This window comes from Rhinopithecus roxellana, chromosome 1 (genome assembly GCF_007565055.1).
Source record: "Rhinopithecus roxellana isolate Shanxi Qingling chromosome 1, ASM756505v1, whole genome shotgun sequence".
NCBI classification, from domain to species: Eukaryota; Metazoa; Chordata; class Mammalia; order Primates; family Cercopithecidae; genus Rhinopithecus; species Rhinopithecus roxellana.
The window spans coordinates 14,634,198-14,652,767 of record NC_044549.1 but is presented as its reverse complement, the minus strand read 5'-3'; the positions used below and the strand labels follow the sequence as shown (position 1 = coordinate 14,652,767).

Genomic DNA, 18,570 nt, shown 5'->3' with positions numbered 1-18,570 from the left:
CCCCTGCACCCCAGTCTGGGCAACAGAGCAAGACTGCACCTCAAAAATAAAATAAAATAATAAAATGAAATAAAACAAGCCAGGTCAGGCCTGGAGGTTCATTCCTGTATCTCAGCACTTTGGGAGGCCGAGGAGGGCAGATTACTTGAGCTCAGGAGTTCGAGACCAGCCTGGACAACACGGCGAAATCCCATCACTACAGAAAAAAAAAAAAAAAAACACAAAAACTAGCCAGGCCTGGCAGTACGTGCCTGTAGTCCCAGCTACCTGGGAGGCTAAGCTGCGAGAATTGCTTGAACCCGGGAGGCAGAGGTTGCAGTGAGACGAGATCGTACCACTTGCACTCCAGCCTGGGCAACAGAGTGAGATGCTGTCTCAAAAAATAAAATAAATAAAATAAATTAAATAAATAAAATAAAATAAATAAAATAAAATAAAATAAAATGATAAAATAAATATTTTAGATAATTCAAGTTACTAGAGATACAATGAGTTGGACTAAAGTAACGCTAATATTAAAGCTAACTCAATTGTTCTTTATGTATACAATGCATTTCAAGATCTACAGTGCTTTAAACATTGCCATGAACCAAAGCAATTACTTTCGGGGAATAAATCCCTGTTTTCTACTAGTTTACATCATTTATTCCATAAATATTAGGCACCCCTTACACAGCAGCAAATAAATATCCACAATTCTTAGGCCTCATAAACCTTAGAGCCTAGCAAGAAAAAAGGCACTGGAGAGGTAATTACAGTAACATGAGATAACTGTTATAAATTAGGGGAAGCAGTGGGCAGTCATAAGGATAGACAGCAGACCACAGAGCCACTCTGGAAGTCAGAGAAGACAATACCACAAATAAACAAATAAGTATCAACTGAGTTGGCAATTCCTGGAAACATCACGAAATCTTTTCACATCCCTTACAAGTCAAAGTAAAAATTCCCTGATACACCATTTTATGAAAAATAACTCCTTGTTCTCCATTACATAGAGCATCTCATGTTTTTCTCCATTCTTGCCAAGGTTTCAGTTTTTTAAAAAAACAAACACCTAAATACATATATACTGTGCATTTTGAAACACTGTTCCTAAGGCCACCAAGAAAATCAGCTTTTACGTTAAGAGTCTGTCTTTATTTATAGGCTATTAGGTTCAAACAAACAAAAATGTCCTTTAAAGAAGAAAATCACTTTAGAGAATTATAATAGTGTTGAGACTGGCATAAAATAATTCTATTTCTATTTTCACTTTGACTACCTTTGCAACTAGTTAATTTTTAAGATTATGCCCTATTCTTGAAAAAAGGCTTTAATTAAATGTTTTAGGGAATTAAAGCATTACTGAATAAACATAACTAATAAGCAGTACAAATAAAAATCACAACATGAATTACTGCAAAGCCTGATAACGAAGGATTAAATTTATACTTTCAGGACAGAATGTGATTAAAAGGTTAACATTTACCTAAAACTCAAGCTTCTATAAAGAGGTATAATTTATTTAACCTATGTTAAAATGTACACGTAGCTACAGCTTTTTAAAACATGATAAATTGGACGGGCACGGTGGCTCACACCTGTAGTCCCAGCACTCTGGGAAGCCAAAGCAGGAGGATCACTTAAGCCCAAGACCAGCTTGGGCAACATAATGAGACTGTGTCCCTACAACAAGCTTTTTAAAAAATTAGCTGGGAATGGTGATGTGTGCCTACAGTCCTGGCTACTTGGAAGGCTGAGGTGGGAGGATCACTTAAGCCCACTGAAGCTGCAGTGAGCCATGACTGCACCACTGCATTGAAGTGTGGGCAACAGAATGAGACCCTGCCATTCATTCATTAATTCATTCATACATGCATGCATACATACATACAAAAATATGGTAACTTATTATTGGGAACAGTTTGGCTGTGGTGCTATATGACAACAGAAAGATGAAAGATTGCCAATATCTCTTAGTCTGATGATTATCTGATCAAATACATTAGTCCTTCAAATTGAAAAAATAATATACAGTGCTCTTAGGTTTACCGTGTCTACAAAAGTTGACACTAGCAATAAAATCAATCATTTAATCATTTGGTCAGATGGTAATACAATTAAAGCACATTAAGCATTGTGGACACAAAAATGCCTCAGACATCATTTCTGTCCTGAAGTGCTCAACCTCTAGTGAGAGTGACTAAAACATAAATACAAATACATTCTGACACTACGAAAGTTTAAAATGTTTAGCTATATATGTAAGATGATAAAGGAATACAGAACAAGGGGATTTTATCCAGCCCAAAGTTAGGGCAGAAGGTCAGAGAAGCTTCTTAAGGTAATGCCTAACCTAAGTTCTTAAAGTGAGAAGTTAGCCAAGCAAGGAAAAGGTGAAAACAGAAGGAAGATGATGGGATTCCAGAATGAGAACACTGCACGAGAAAATACCACTCACGTTATGAGTTGATAAACAAGGGGTTAAGAGGACATCTCAGTATAGCAGCCTCAAACAAAAGAACAACACAGTCACAACTCAATACAACTATGTAGTGAGTCTAAAGGGAACTTGACATACTTCTACTTAAGGAACCAGTAAATGCGCATCCCTAGTCCAAAAATCTAGAATCTGAAACGCTCCAAAATCCTTAACTTTTTAAACACCAGTATGACGCCACAGTGGAAAAGTCCACATCTGACTTCATGTGACAGGTGGCAATTGAAACTTTGTTATATGCACAAAATTACTTAAAATATTTTATAAAATTACCTTCAGGCTATTGCATATACAACATAAATGAAATTCGTGTTTAGGCTTGGAGGCCATTCCCAAGATACTTCGTTATATATATATGCAAATGTTCCAAAATTAAAAAAAAAAAAATTTGATAAATCTTAGGTCCCAAACATTTCAGCTAAGAAATAATCAAACTGGGCCAGGCACAGTGGCTCACGCCTGTAATCTCAGCACTTTGGGATGCCGATGCAGGTGGATTACTTGAGGTCAGGGGTTTGAGACCAGCCTGGCCAACATGGTGAAACCCCATCTCTACTAAAAATACAAAAAAAAAAAAAAAAATTAGCCAGACCTGGTGGTGCACACCTGCAATCACAGCTACTCAGAAGGCTGAGACAGGAGAATCACTTGAACCCAGGAGGTGGAGGTTGCAGTGAGTTGAGATCGCGCCATTACACTCCAGCCTGGGCAACAGAGCAAGACTTCGTCTCAAAAACAAACAAACAAACAAATACTCAAACTATATTATCAAATAATTAATGATGTAACCCTTTCAGAAGTTGAAAGTGATCACCTCACTCCTAATATTATAGTCATCCCTAGGTCTTTGATTACTAGAAAGGCTGAGATACAAAGAACTCTGAAGTATTATAGGATTTACAGTATGTTATACTAGTAATAAGTAACATAAGAGGAATTATGGGTACTCTGAAATGTAGCCACAAACTTGGTGTTAGAGACCTGAGTTCAAGTGCCAGATTTGCCGTTTCTAAGCTATATGACACATTACTTCTCAGATTTTCACCAATAAAATAGGATAATAACAATAGCCATTCTAAAGGGACGTAATGAAAGTTAAATAAGACAGGCTGCAATGAGTTGGGATGATGTCACTGCACTCTAGCCTGGGTGACAGCGTGAGGCTGTTTAAAAAAAAAAAAAAAAAATCTAACTACAGCATTTTTCTGCTTAAAATCAAGTCTCAATTTGGCAGCCCCCACTTCTGCCACTCCCGGGAGGCTGGCCATGCCAAGGATCCCTTCCATGCCAGGTATTCCCCCAGCCCTTCACAACCATCCCTGGCTACTTTTTATACAGACTCGTCTACCAGAACTTCTCTTAATCAGCTCTGTCACCTGTATCAAATGTGCTGGGCACACAGTAGGCTTCTCTACTGAAAGAAACAACAAACATTTTCTGACCCCCATTTGCTGAGTAAACATTAAGTAAAATTAAAATACATTACATTGAGAAAGTACTATAATGAAGTTCATTTATACAAATCTTCACATCAAAATAGTTCATATTAAAGAATGTAATTAAATCCACATATATCAAATTGGCTGAAGTTTTCTGAAAAAAGCTTACATGCTCATGGTTTCAAGGTACTAATTAACAGAAAGACTTTCAAAACTGAAATAGGGGTCTCAGCAGCTCAGGCGGCGGGAGGAGTGCCAGTAGCCAGGCGGCCCAGCTTCGCGAAGGCTCTCAGCGCCGTGGCCCACAGGTGCCCAGCAAGCGCCCTTCCCACCGCCAAGATGCCCAAGAGGAAGGTCAGTTCAGCCGAAGGGGTGGCGAAGGAAGAGCCCAAGAGGAGATCTGTGTACTTGTCAGCTAAACCTGCTCCTGCAAAAGTGGAAACGAAGCCAAAGAGGCATCAGGAAAGGATAAATCTTTAGATTAAAAAAAAAAAAATGCAAACAAAAGGGAAAAAGGAGCAAAGGGAAAACAGGCCAAAGTGGCTAACCAAGAAACTAAAGCAGATTTACCTGCAGAAAACGAAGAAACTAAAACCGAGGACACTGCAACTTCTGACGAAGCAGGAGAGAAAGAAGCCAAGTCTGATTACTATAATATACCAGGTCTTATCTGTAGTCCCTGTCTCCCTTCTTGTACAATCCAGGGTATTTTTATCAACTGTTTTGTAAGCGCAAGTTTTTTAGTAGCTCTAGAAACATTTTTGAGAAGCAGGAAATCCCACCTCATTCCATTGTTAAGTTTTTTCAGGAGGTGAAATAATTCTCTGGTTGTTTATTTTTCATGAAACCAGAAAATAGTATGGGATACTGAATTACAGCAAGTTTTGAGTGTCTTGGACGTCAGCTTAACATTCCATAGATTAGGGCTTAGTTTTTATATATTGTAATATAAAATATACTAAATGGCAATACAGAGTCAGAATCCTGCATTTAATGTCTTAAACATTTTAAATTACTCCTATTCCCATGTTTTTTTCACAGAATTGTTTCCTAAAGAAAACCACTCCTTGATCTTGGCTCTCCCTGTCAGAACTGTGTACACTGTAACATCTTTGGTCACAGAAGTCCTGTTTTCCTGATAACTGTGTTAATGTGCTGTGAAAGATTGAAAATTTGGGTATATCGTGTACATGGTATTAAACTGTGAATTGGTAGAACGTGTATAGCTTATCAAACACTTGTAGATACTGGCTCTTGATTATCCTCTTAAGAAAACTTTGCCTCCAAATGTTAAGCTGGAACATCACTGTAACTATTTTAAAAAGAGGCCAGGCACCGTGGCTCATGCCTATAATCCCAGCACTTTGGGTGGCCAAGGTGGGAGAATTACTTGAGCCCAGGAGACTGAGACATGCCTGGACAACATAGTGAGACCTTTTCTCTACAAATAAAAAAAAAAAAAAATTAGCCCAGGCATGGTGGCACGTACCTCCCTCCCAGTTACTTGGGAGGCTGAAGTGGGAGGATCACTTGAGCCCGGGCAGTCAGGGCTGCAGTGTGCCGTGATCACTCCTCTGCACTCCAGACTAGGCAAAAGAGCGAGACCCTTTCCTGAATGACATTATGGCAATCATTTGAACACCTACAAATCTAAACTTCCTCATCTTTTAACTAAGGAAGATAATACTTTCAATATGTTAATTACATAAAAGCTATTCCTTTTTTTGGTGGGGGATGGAGTCTCGTTCTGTCACTCAGGCTGGAGGGTGCAGTGGCGAGATCTCGACTCACTGCAACCTCTGCCTCCTGGGTGCAAGCAATTCTCCTGCCTCAGCCTCCCAAGTAGCTGGGATTACAGGAGCCTACCACTATGCCTGGCTAATTTTTTGTATGTTTAGTAGAGATGGGTTTCACTATGTTGGCCAGGCTCCTCTCCAACTCCTGACCTCAAGTGATCCATCCACCATGGCCTCCCAAAGTGCAGGGATTACAGAAGCGAGCCACCATGCCTGGCCCACAAAAGCTGTTTTTTAACTTCAAAAATATTATGCAAGTCAAAGAAAATATTTCACTAAAAACACTAAAATCAAAGTTTGACACATCGAAACTCTATTATCTAAAACATTTAAAAATACATGGAGCAAGTTCTAAATTTTAACTTTAACATATAAATTTTAAAAGTAACAAATACATATACAAAAAAGACTTCAGAACAGGGTTTTGTGATACATATGTGAGAATTTTAAAGAATCACTATACGACAAATTGATAGAATGAAAAAATGTATTGAAAAAAGTGTGATTTTATTGCAGAAGTACGCTATTTTCTGATATTTAGATTCAGATCTAGCACCCCATATTATAGCAAAATCATTCTCTAAATTTATTGAGTATGAATAAATAGTGAGAAGGCCAAACTTGGGTTCACAGCCTGCTTTAAATCCTTGATCAAGTCAAATTCTTAGCATCCATTTTTCATCTCTAAAATATAAGAGGGTAAAATAAGAGTGTCTCTAGGTCCTTTTCTATCTTAAAATTCTAAAATTCTTACTATGCATAATCAATTAGAACTAGAGGGATAAAAAGAGATGTAAAATATTTCAGTTCAGCATATAGTACAATAGATAATCCTCGCTAATCTGTATGTACAGCTTAATTAGAAAATTAAGAACTCAGCAATTTCTATAAATGGTCTAGATTTATAGTTATATTTATTTAGGCCAAGAATGATGGTATTAGGGAGTTAAGTATTCCCTCAATGAAAAAGTTCATAGCAAAGAGGACAAACAGACCACTAGAAACGTTGTGTACTGTAACATTTGAATATCTTATTTTAGACTTGGCCACAGCAAACAACAATTTACTAATAAATTTGAAGTAAAGCTTTGATAGGTTGTATTGCGATGCTGAAAAAACATAGATGGACAAGAAATCAGTTCCAATTAAAGGTTAACTCTGTGGAAGAAAGGGAGGAGACGAATAGGAGGCAGGAATTTTCAAGGATTTGTTACCTCCTTATTAAAATTGAAATATGATGACTAAAGATTAACATTTATAAAACCTGGCAGGCATATGGTACTTATTATATCTTTTTTGATTAAACAATAGTAAAAATATTTTTCATTATATATACATAATATATAAGGAGTTACATAACATGTATATTTTTATATAAACAAAGAATTTTGTTGCCAAAATTTGTATGCAAAATTTGTTGCATAAATTTCTTCAAGATCCAGGTAAAATTAGTCTTTCCTGATTCTCGTTAAAAATCTTAAAAATCATCTTTCAACTCTTGCATATTCAATCACTATATTTTACATGCAATATTTCATTACCTAGATGCTATGTTATAAATAACAGGAGCTCAAAATGTGTAGATGAGAATGTGTAAGGGTTAGAATCTGCTGTAACGCCCAGAGATTTACTGAGCATCATAGCTTCACAGACCTTGTGTCCTGGACTCAGGATGAAGGCTGCTCCCTATAGGCTAAATAAATTGCAACAGATTAAACATTTTTAATGTTAAAAATTAAAATATAAAAGTACTAGAAAAAAGTATATGTGAATGTAATATTTGAATGCTGATGAACTTTCTAAACATTACACTGAAAGAGTAATATATCTGAATTTAAAATTTTTATTTAGTCTTATTGATTGATTGATTGATCGATTGATTGAGACAGGGTTTCACTTTTTCACCCAGGCTAGGCTGCAGTGGGGCAACCTTGACTCACTGCAGCCTCCACCTCTTGGGCTCAAGCCATCCTCCTGCCTCAGCCCCGCAAGTAGCTCGGACTACAGGCACATGCCACTACGTATGGCTAATTTTTTAAAAATTGTTTTGTAGGGATGGGGTCTCACTATATTGCCCAAGCTGATCTCAAACTCCTAGGCTCAAGCAATCTTCCCAAAGCACTAGGATTACATGTGTGAGCCACCACACCCAGCCTGAATTCAAAAATTTTAAATGTTTATATATAAAAATCACAAAAATTTGAAAATATAACAAATGGAAAGAAAATACTTGCAATATTATACAACTGACCCTTGAACAACACACGTTTGAAGTGCACAGTTCTACTTATACACAAATTTTTGTTTAATGAAAGTTACACGTGTGCCTTCCTCTCCTGCCTCCTCTGCCTCCCTAGCCTCCATGTCCGCCTCTTCTGCCTCTGCAATCCCTGAGACAGTAAGACCAACCCCTCTTCCTCTTTCTCCTCAGGCTACTCAAAGGGAAGAGGATAAGGATGGAGACCTTTATGATGATCCGCTTCTACTTAATAGTTAATACATTTTTTCTTCCATAAATATATATATATATATATGTATATATATATATATATATTTTTTTTTGAGACAGAGTCTTGCTCTGTTGCCCAGGCTGGAGTGCAGTGGCACGATCTCGGCTCACTGCAACCTCCATCTCCCAGGTTCAAGTGATTCTCCTGCCTCAGCCTACCGAGTAGCTGGTATTTACAGGCACCCGCCACCGCGCCCAGCTAATTTTTGTATTTTTAATAGAGACAGGGTTTCTACCATGTTGACCAGGCTAGTCTTGAACTCTTGACCTCAAGTAATCCGCTGACCTTGGCCTCCCAAAGTGCTGGGATTACAGGCCTGAGCCACCACGCCCAGTCCCTTATGATTTTCTTAACATTTCCTTTCCTCTAACTTTAAGATAACAATAAATTATACAGATAACATAAAAAATCTGTGGTAACTGACTATTCACGTTATCAATAAGGTTTCTAGTCAACAGGAGGCTATTAGTAATTAAGTTTTTGGGAAGTCAAAAGTTACACGTGGATTTCTGACTGTGCTGGCAAGGCGGGGTTCAGTGCCCCTAAACCCTGTGTTGTTTAAGTGTCAATTGTACTACAGAGAAACAGTAGCTATGATAAACACTTAAAATTTCTTTTTAAAAATTCAGTAGGAAAACACATCTGCCCCAATAGAAAAAACATAACAGGAATCAATGGACAATTGCTGAGAGAAACACAAATGTTCAAGGAAAAAAAAGTTAATCTTCCTAGTAATCAAAAACAACAACAACAACAACAGAAACTCAAAGCGGAAAGCAGTTTCTCCTGTAACTTGAAGAAGATGAAAAACTGATGACTCCTGATTTTCTCAGTGAAAAATGACCAATGCCCTGTTGGTAGGAGTAGAAACGGTGTTTTTATTTTATTTTTTTAATCCTTTCTGAGGAGCAATTTGGTAACATATTTTTAAAAGACAAACTTAGGAACAATAAAAGTTTCAAGAGTTTATTTCCACATTCATTGATTCATGAATGGAGCCATACCAAACTGAACCAAAATTCATGAATGGGGCCATACCAAACCCCAAATAAGTGGGGTTCAGTACTCCACTAAGGGGGATCAAGCATTAAACTTTTATAAGATCTTGACTCCTGACCTAGACTGGTGCCTTAACACTTGATCTCTGACTCCTGCCTTGTCCTTATCACACAAATCTAATCTCTGATTCCAATGTCTGGAATAATATGCTCACTAGGAGAGGATATAAGTGAGGAGCAGTGGGTAAATACAATGGGTACAGAATATATTAAATAGATCTGCAAAGTAATCTCAAATATAATATATTAATAACCATCATCATCTCTTTTACAAATTCACTCCTCACATTTGTCAGGATATCTTCATAAAATATAAACATGAAGAGGAATCTTAATAAGAAATTCTACAGAAAACAAATACATAATAATCAAACAGGCAATTTCTGTTGAAAAAATAAAGAAGACCATAAAAGCACAAAATTTTGTTTTTAAAATTAGCTGGCTCACCTCTCATTTATTCCAGTAAAATAAATGGAACTACTTGCTAATGTTATTTACTTACGGATGACTATTACTAAGAAAAATCAAACTACATACAGTATTTGACAAATATTTATTCAGCCACTGTTATAACTCAGGCATTGAACAAGAGGACTTAGAAGATAGGTGTAATCCAACTTGTTTTCAAATTCTTTGACAGTTATCCAAATTGAGATGTTTACCTACGTCCTTTATATTAGACTATGATCTATAACAGTAAGGTCCAGTAGAAATGTAATATAAGCCACATATACATTGAAATTCTCTAGTAATCTCATTTTTAAAAAAGTAAAAACAGGTTAATTCTAATATATTATCTAACCTAACATATGCAAAAGTTATCATTTCAACATGTAATCAAACTTTTAAAAGACTGATAAGATGCTGACTTTTTTGCATAATAAATCTTTCAAAGCCCACTATGTATTAAACATACACTTACAGCATCTCAATTCAGACTAGCCACATTTCAAACACTCAACAGCCACATGTAGCTCGTCGTTACCCTACTGGATAGGACAAAATTTAGATGGTGGTTACTAAAGAAGAAAATACAATCTGGGTTATGCAGCTAAATTTTACTAATGCTTTATTAAGAAAATTCAATTGTCTGTTCTACTTGGAAATCAATACATTCTCCTTTCTCTGAACTCTGTCTTTTCTTTAAACAAATCATTCCAGAGGGTATATATACAAAAGCTGCTAAGGAAAGCAAAGACTAAGAATGATGAATTAAATTGAACACTCCTTCGAATTACACGTTTTCACTGTTCTTAGATAAAAGAACGTAAGTTATATGCCTTCAATAGAAACCAAATACATTTCTTAAAAGCAGACACGATGGAAAATGAGGCGCCAACTATTATGAATGACCCTCAAGTCTTAGTACTTTGAAATTAGACCAGAATATAATTAAAACAAAATAAATCAGAATCTATACACCTAAAACCACTCTTAGACCTTTTTTTTTTTTTTTGAGACAGGGTTGCACTGTGTCACCCAGGCAGTGGAGCGGTATCGGCTCACTGCAACCTCCACCTCCCGGGCTCAAGTGATCCTACTGACTCAACCTCCGGAGTAGCTGGGACTACAGGTGCGCGCCACCGTGCCGTTTGTTTCATTGTAGAAACGGGGTTTCGCCATATTCCCCAGGCTGGTCTCGAACTCCAGAGCTCCAAAGATCGACAGCCTCAGCCTCCCAAAGTGCTGGGATTACAGGCGTGAGCCACCAAATCCAGCCCATCTTTGACTTACAGAATTGATCTTACCACTTATATTTAAAACATTCCAATTCAGTTAAGAGCTAATAATCAGGACGAATCTTTAGTTTCATTTAAAGTTACTTTTTTTCCAACCTAGACATGTACTTTCCGTTATAATGTGTCAGTGTAGCTTTTCAGACTCATTCTTTATAGTTCATTCTCTTGGCAAATATACTTAAAATGTTAACAATTAAAAAAAAAAAACTTTATCTTATCCTTGGCCCAATTCCAGACTAGAACTATGTAAAGTCAACATTATTTATATAACAAACACGAGGTTTCTTTACAGGTTAGGCCTCAGTTTCAAAAGCATCAATTTCACTGATTATTTCCTAAGACAGCACCTGGCACAAGGTATTGTCTTAATAAATATTTGTTGAATGAATGAATATCAAGTAACAGGTACTAATTATTAATACTTCTAGCACTGCAAAATGAAATGTCAAAAACTGGACCCTTTCAATTAAAATGTTTTATTAGAGACCGTATGAAAATTGGAAGCTACATTACAGTTAAGAAAACACTATCCATCACTTGTTCTCATTGAATACAATATTTCTAAAGCACAGAGTATTATCACTCTCATTTAATATTTAAGAAAGGTGGGGCCAAAATGGTTGAGTCATATAATTATTAAGTAGTGGAGCCAGATTTCAAGCCCACGTCCTCAAATACAACTGTGTGGGGGTGTGTGGAGGTGTAAGTTGGAATGGAATGTGCGCATATTATGAAAACTATATTCCACGTCCCCCTCTTTTTAAAAGAATTTCCAGTACAAAAGCTTCAGAAGAAAAACACACAACGGATAGTTTTCAATTACACACACACACACTTTTTAACAAATTCAAACCTATTTAAAATGTAACAACGATCAGCACTATCAATCGTAACGTAAAGTGGACCAGACAGAAACGCTACATCCTCCAATATCTCCCTCCCGGGACACCCTGCGAACGAAAGCATCCCTTGCGGCCTGGGATAGACTCTTCCACGCGCGGGGAAGAGGCGGCGCCCCGCCCCTGGGGCGCAGCCATCCCCAACCCCTAGGACGGCCGGGACAGCTGGCTCCAGCCTACCTGACGGGCTCCCGCCACCGCTTGAACCAACCGCAGCAACTGGCCATCAGACTGAACATCCCGGGTCGCTCCTCCCGCCACTTCCCATCCGAGCCCGGAGCGGACACCGACACCCCGCTCTTCCCCGGGGGCCTCCGCCACTCCGAGACGCCCCTAAAGTGGATAAGTCGGAAGGAAAAGCCGGGAGGGAGGTCAAGGCGGCCAGTCCCAGCACTAAGCCCTGCTAACCGCGCCGGTCCGCGACGACTGCTCTCTTAGCCAAGAAACAGCCTGGCCAAAGACGCAGATACACCGTAGCCGAGTTAGCGGGACCCGGCTGAAGAAAAGCCCCGCGTCGACGTGCTGACGTTACTTCGAGGCGCGTAAGGCGTTCCCCAGGCAACGCCCGTACTGCGCTCCTCCAATCATCGGTTGAGATCCTGCGGTGGAGGCCTCTGAGTGGCTGAGGTGTCCTGGCTACCCGCCCCTGCGCGAGACCAGGAGAGGTGAAAGGGGAGTACTCTAGAAGAAGGAGGCGGAGCTCGAGGTAGCGCGTTCTTGTAACTAGGCAACCGGAGCGTCCGGAGATAAGCCGGAGGATCCAGGACAAATCTCCAGAAAGGCCTATCTTTATACCTATACAAAATGTGTTGCCAATCCATGGTGCTGTTCCTTTTCTTTCTCCAGTGTCCCCGACTGAGATTCAGAGATCTCAGGTCTTGTGCATGCTTGTGCATGGGTATTCTCTTTTTCTTTCTTTTTTTTCTTTCTTTTTCTCGTTTTCTTTTTTTTTTTTTTTAATTTATTTTTTGTTTGTTTGTTTTTGCGCAGGGATGGGAACCCTCCAGGATTCTGGCCGACTTAGGCAGCATAACTACAGGAACAATACACTGGGGCAATTCTTAAAAGTTAAAGACAAGGGGGAAATTCGCTTGCTAAATTTTCTCAATAGGTCAGATAAGAGTGAAGCCTTAATCTCTAAAATATTTATCACTGTTACATATGTGAAATGGAATTGTATGATATTTGTTGTAGAGGGAACTGTGATTACAAAAGAAAAATGCATTTGTTGTAGAAAATGTGAAAAATACTAAAAAGAAAGAAGATGAAGAAAATGAGATCTCACACGACCTCTCAAAGATAACCATTTGGGGCCGGGGCGGTGGCTCACTCCTGTAATCCCAGCATCTTGGGAGGCCAAGGCGGGCGGATTACAAGACCAGGCGATCCAGACCATCCTGGCTAACACGATGAAACCCCGTCTCTACTAAAAATACAAAAAAAAAAAAAAAAAAAAAAAAGAAAGAAAGAAAGAAAAACTAGCCGGTGTGGTGGCACGCGCCTGTAGTCCCACTACGCGGGAGGCTGAAGCAGGGGAATCGCTTGAACCCGGGAGGCGGAGGTTGCAGTGAGATGAGATCTCGCCACTGTAGTCCAGCCTGGGCAACAGAGCCAGACTCCGTTTCAACAATAAATAAATAAATAAATAACCATTTGATGTGTGTTTTTTTCGGGATTTTTAGGTACATAAATTGCTGGCTATTTGATTTCTGCAAGATGAAGATTGTTATCTCTTGACTATTTTGTAACGGTTTATTTTTTAAAGAGGTATGTAATATTTGCATTTCTTTTATATTCTTTGGAGAATAAGAAATGACAAGGACATTTCTGTAGGGAAAAAAAATATGCACAATATATAGGGATCTGTGTGTCCCTTTTCTACTTAAATAAATATTATCAAATCCTGATAAAAGGATAGAGGGCACTGAGAATCCCAATGTATTCATGGGGAATATAATGATATGAAACTAAGGTAGATATAGGATTTAAATTACTCTCTCTCCTTTACTAACTCATGTAACTTTGTTTTGTTTTGTTTTTGAGACAGAGTCTCCCTCTGTCACCCAGGCAGGGGTGCAGTGGCATGATCTCCATTCACTGCAACCTCTGCCTCCTGGGGTCAAGTGATCCTCCTACCTCAGCCTCCCAAGTAGCTGGGACTACAGATGTGTGCCATCACGCCCAGCTGATTTTTGTATTTTTTGTAGAAATGTGGTTTCATCATGTTGCCCAGGCTGGTCTCGAACTCCTGGCCTCAAATGATCCACCTGCCTCAGCTTCCCAAAGTGCTGGGATTACAGGCATGAGCCACGGCACCCAGCCTCATGTAATTTTAATTCAAATTTATATACATCTCATACAGCTTACTGTCTCCAAAATACTGTGCCTTATGGGGAACAAAGGGGGTGATACCTTTTCTTCTCATCTTAATAGTCACAGCCAACACTCATATAACAAAAAGATATAATAGCAAGAGAAAAGCATAACAAATTTATTTAATCCAAGTTTTATGTGACATGGGAGCCTTGCAAATGGAGATGCAAAGATACGGGGAAAACTACTCATTTTTACACTTGGGTTCGATAAAGAATGAAAAGCCATGTAGAACTCTTATTGGTCAAAAAGGATAAGCCTTAATAAGAAGAGACTTGTGAAGAAACTCAGCAAGTCCTATCTGTTCAGATTCCTCTTGACCTAACTGTTCAGCATTCCTTCTTCCAGGGTATGGGTTAGGATGCTTTCTAGAATGGGAGTCTTAAGACGTACTATCAAACAATGCAGATCAAAGAATTTATTTATGGGCAGGTCTTTCATGGAAAGGAAGAAGGTTAGAGTAATATTTTGGGGTTTATGGCTGGCTTTGGGGAAAGGGGGTTGTGGTTTCTGTAACTGTGCCTGGAGAAAGAGGAATTATAGTTTCTATGGCTTGCTTAGGGGGAGAATGAGGTGCAAGAGATGGGGAACAGAAGGTTAGAGACAGAAACTTTGCTTCCAAGGCCTTTATTTTGGGATAACTTTTTCTGAGCTCCAACAACCCTGTCTATAACATGGAAATTAAAATACCTACTTTGCCAGGTTGCTAAGATGATGAAATGAGAGAAATGAAGCTCAAGTGTAATTTCCGATAAATAATAGATGGCAGATTTTAAAGTTGGTGTCACCCATAAACACTTATGGTATGTTTCCTCCTACCTCCAGATATCCATGGTAGGAGATAGGAGAGGGGTACAGGATGAGACTGCAATGCTCCCTTAACTCCAAGCCGATTTAGGACTGTTTCTGCTGACTCTACTTTCATGACTCACTTTCTTAAACTAGTGTCTTGCAAACCCTAAAGTTATATTGTTTGTATTCACTCTTTGATCCATTTACTATGATTGGGCTTCTGTCCCATCTAACTACTGAAAACATATTTTTTGATATAACTTATATCTTCCTAATTACCAAATCAGCTCTCTTTTCTATTATTTAATATATACAATATAGTTAACTTTTCTAAAACTGTTTCCTGTCTTGGTCTTTCACAGTTATGCACTGCACTGCGCTACCCTGGTTCTCTTCTTCATTTTTTAAATTTAGTATGGACCGCTTCATGAATTTGCATGTCATCCTTGCGCAGGGGCCATGCTAATCTTCTCTGTATTGTTCCAATTGTAGTATATGTGCTGCCGAAGCGAGCACTACCCCGGTTCTCTTCTGAGCTCCCTGGCCATTCGTCCTCTGGCTTTCTGTATGTAACCTCTAAGATAGGACCTTTTCTCTCTGCTTTTCTTTTTTAAAACATGTTCTCTTGTGGAAATTGATTATTACTTCTGTGACTGAAGGGTCTTGCGATGTGTATGTTTCTTGAGCATTTTTGGAACCATACTCCGTACTGTTTTTTACAAATATGTACTCAACACCAGTTTTGCAGTAAATTCTCATTTATCTTCATCCAGAGTTTCTTAGAAACTATAATTTCAAACAAAATAACATATAATAAAACCAATTTTACCATAGACAAATTGATATAAACCAGAATTAAGTTCCTATGGTACATTTCTGGTCACAAAAACATCACCAAACTTCAAAATAAAGATGAAAACCCTAGTAATAGTAAACGTTGAAATAAATGTGAGTTATGCATACATTTAAGAAAGATTAATGACAACAAGTAAGATAATTATTTGTCCACTTATTCTAGTTCAGGGACATAGGTGGCATCTCAGGGTGAAAGGTGAGAACTAGCCCTCGACAGGACACCATTCCATCACAGGGTGCTCTCATACACACCCACATTCACACTGGGACAGGTTAGACACACCAATTCACCTAACATGCACATCTTTCAGATGTGGGAGGAGGCTGGAATACCTGGAGAAAACCCATGCAGATGTGGCGAGAACATGCAAACTCCATACACACAGTCGCCTGGGCCAGTAATTCATTGTATTTTTCTCAGCCATGTCATAATGAAACAATACCATTAAAGCACCTGCTCTACTTCTTGCCTTCCCCAGTTCTGCTAGTGATAACATTACTGAGCATTCCTGGTGCCAACATGCAGTCCCTTAGCAAAGCTGACTCTTAGTTTTTGAATATCTTAAGTGGTTTTGTAGCCATAAGTGCTGTTCACCATGTCTAGTTCTCTTTCCTTACAGGCACATGAAATAACAGTTATTCCCACCCTCTTCAAGTCAGGCATACCTCATGCCTTGCTTTGTCTAATGAAATGTAAGTGGTATGTCACTTCTTGGTAAAACTATTTAAGAGCTGGGGCACAATTCTCAATGTTCTCTCTTTTCTTGCAATGGTAATTGTACAAGACTATGTTGACTTTGAGAGACTGTAAAATCAAAGCAGTATGAATTGCTGAGTTAACACATGGAAGACAGTTACCTGGAAAGTCATGCAGACTTGTAGTGGACTTCCAATGAGCAAGAAATAAACACTTGTTATCTAAAACACTAATTTTCTGGCTTTTTAGTGTGTAATCTGGTTTATTCTGAATGATGAAAAGAGTCATGCTGCTATGATTCTAGTTAACATTGTCATTTCAGGATAATTGTTGACATTTTGGCATAAATATTCCCAGGCACACATTGTTGAATTAAACTGAATGAAATGTTTACGTACCAGTCACTGTTCTAAGCACTAATAATATAATTGTGAACAAAACCTTTAAAAATTCCTGCCCTCATGAATCTTACATTCTACTGGTGAAGACAGATGAAATGGATAATAAATATAAATAATAAGTAAATTAGACACTATGTTGGTAGAAGATGATATGGAGAAGTATAAAACTGGATAAAATGATGGGATTAAGATTATGAATGAGATTAGATTAAAAGTTAAATTTTGGACAGCTTTTAATTGTATATTAAGGTCTGTATCAAAACCAAAGTTTGGCTAAATGAGATTACCAAGTGGCAATTCATATTGAGCTAAAGCCAGATATCACTTTCACAAAGTTCACTTCTGAGATTAATTAAAAACCCAGAATTTTATCCAAAGATGTATTATCAAATTGTATATTAATAGATTCCAGATGGTTTTACAAAGTTTGACGTTATAATGTAGGACACATAATTTTCAGTGCTGATAATTATTACTGGCAGTGTGATGAAATTTTGTGGTGTTAAAAAGATATTCAGGCCTGGAGAAGTGGCTCACCCCTGTAATCACAAAGCTTTGGGAGGCCAAGACAAGAGGACTACTTGAGGTCAGGAGTTCCAGACCAGCCTGGGCAACACAGCGAGATACCATCTCTACCAAAAAAATAAATTAAAAATTAGCCTGGCATAGTGGTGTTTGACTGTAGTCCTAGGTACTCAGGAGACTGAGGCAGGAGGATTATTTGCGCCCAGAAGTTTGAGGCTGCAGTGAGCTATGATTACACCACTGCACTCCAGTCTGGGCAACCCAGTGAGACCCTGTCTTACATAAATAAATAAATAAGGCCAGGTGCAAGGTTCACGCCTGTAATCCCAGCACTTTGGGAGGCCGAGGCAGGTGGATCCCTTGTGGTCAGGAGTTCAGAACCAGCCTGGCCAACATGGTGAAACTCTGTCTCTACTAAAAATACAAAAAAACTAGCCAGGCGTGGTGGCGGGTGCCTGTAATCCCAGTTACTCAGGAGACTGAGACAGGAGAATGACTTGAACTCGGGAGGTGGAGGTTGCAGTGAGCCGAAATTGCGCCACTGCACTCCATCCTGGGCCACAGAGTGAGACTCTGTTTCAAAAAAAAAAAAAAAAAAAAAAAAAATTTAAATTACTAAATAGGTAGATGTATAGATATTCACTTTCAACTGAAATCTTTAGAGGAGCAAGATTTTTTTTAAGGCAGATTATTCTAATATTTCCTTCTTTTCTTCATATTCTTTATATTTTTTGTATGCCTGTATGGCATACAAGACCAAAAAAACATGTGGATGATCAAAATGATCCCATTTGCTTTTACTATCACCATAGTTCTTCCTAAAGTCCTCATTGAGTTCCAGGTTTTGGTTAATATTTTCAGGGACAAGTCAGTGTCTCACTATTTCTCCTTTTGAACCTGGCGATCCTGTCCTCTTGAACCCTGGAAGTTCTCTTGACCAGTCAGATAACTGCGTTCCCCACCCCTTCCCCTTCGGAAACTTCACACTGTGGACGAAAAGAACG

At 38.5% G+C, this 18,570-nt stretch overlaps 1 protein-coding gene, 1 non-coding gene and 1 pseudogene across 4 annotated transcripts in view; 1 reads left to right on the top strand and 2 right to left on the bottom strand.

The window, feature by feature from the left end:
* The window catches only part of ARL13B (ADP ribosylation factor like GTPase 13B), a 72,182-nt gene extending 59,735 nt beyond the window's left edge, over positions 1–12,447 (bottom strand). The window contains exon 1 of one of the 3 annotated variants that reach the window (XM_010357312.1): positions 12,104–12,447. Coding sequence is in view for 1 of the 3 variants with exons in the window: in XM_010357311.2 (XP_010355613.1) it covers positions 12,104–12,162 (59 nt within the window). In the remaining 2 variants the exon portion in view is untranslated. The remainder of the gene's footprint in view (positions 1–12,103) is intronic. The other 2 variants (XM_010357311.2, XM_030939850.1) reach the window with 2 other exon arrangements.
* Positions 4,261–5,060, top strand: LOC115897247 (annotated as a pseudogene).
* Positions 12,448–15,497: 3,050 nt separating the features above from the next.
* On the bottom strand, positions 15,498–15,604 carry LOC115900820. Its single transcript, XR_004060470.1, has one exon. It is a non-coding gene; the product is annotated as a U6 spliceosomal RNA (small nuclear RNA).
* Positions 15,605–18,570: the final 2,966 nt, after the last annotated feature.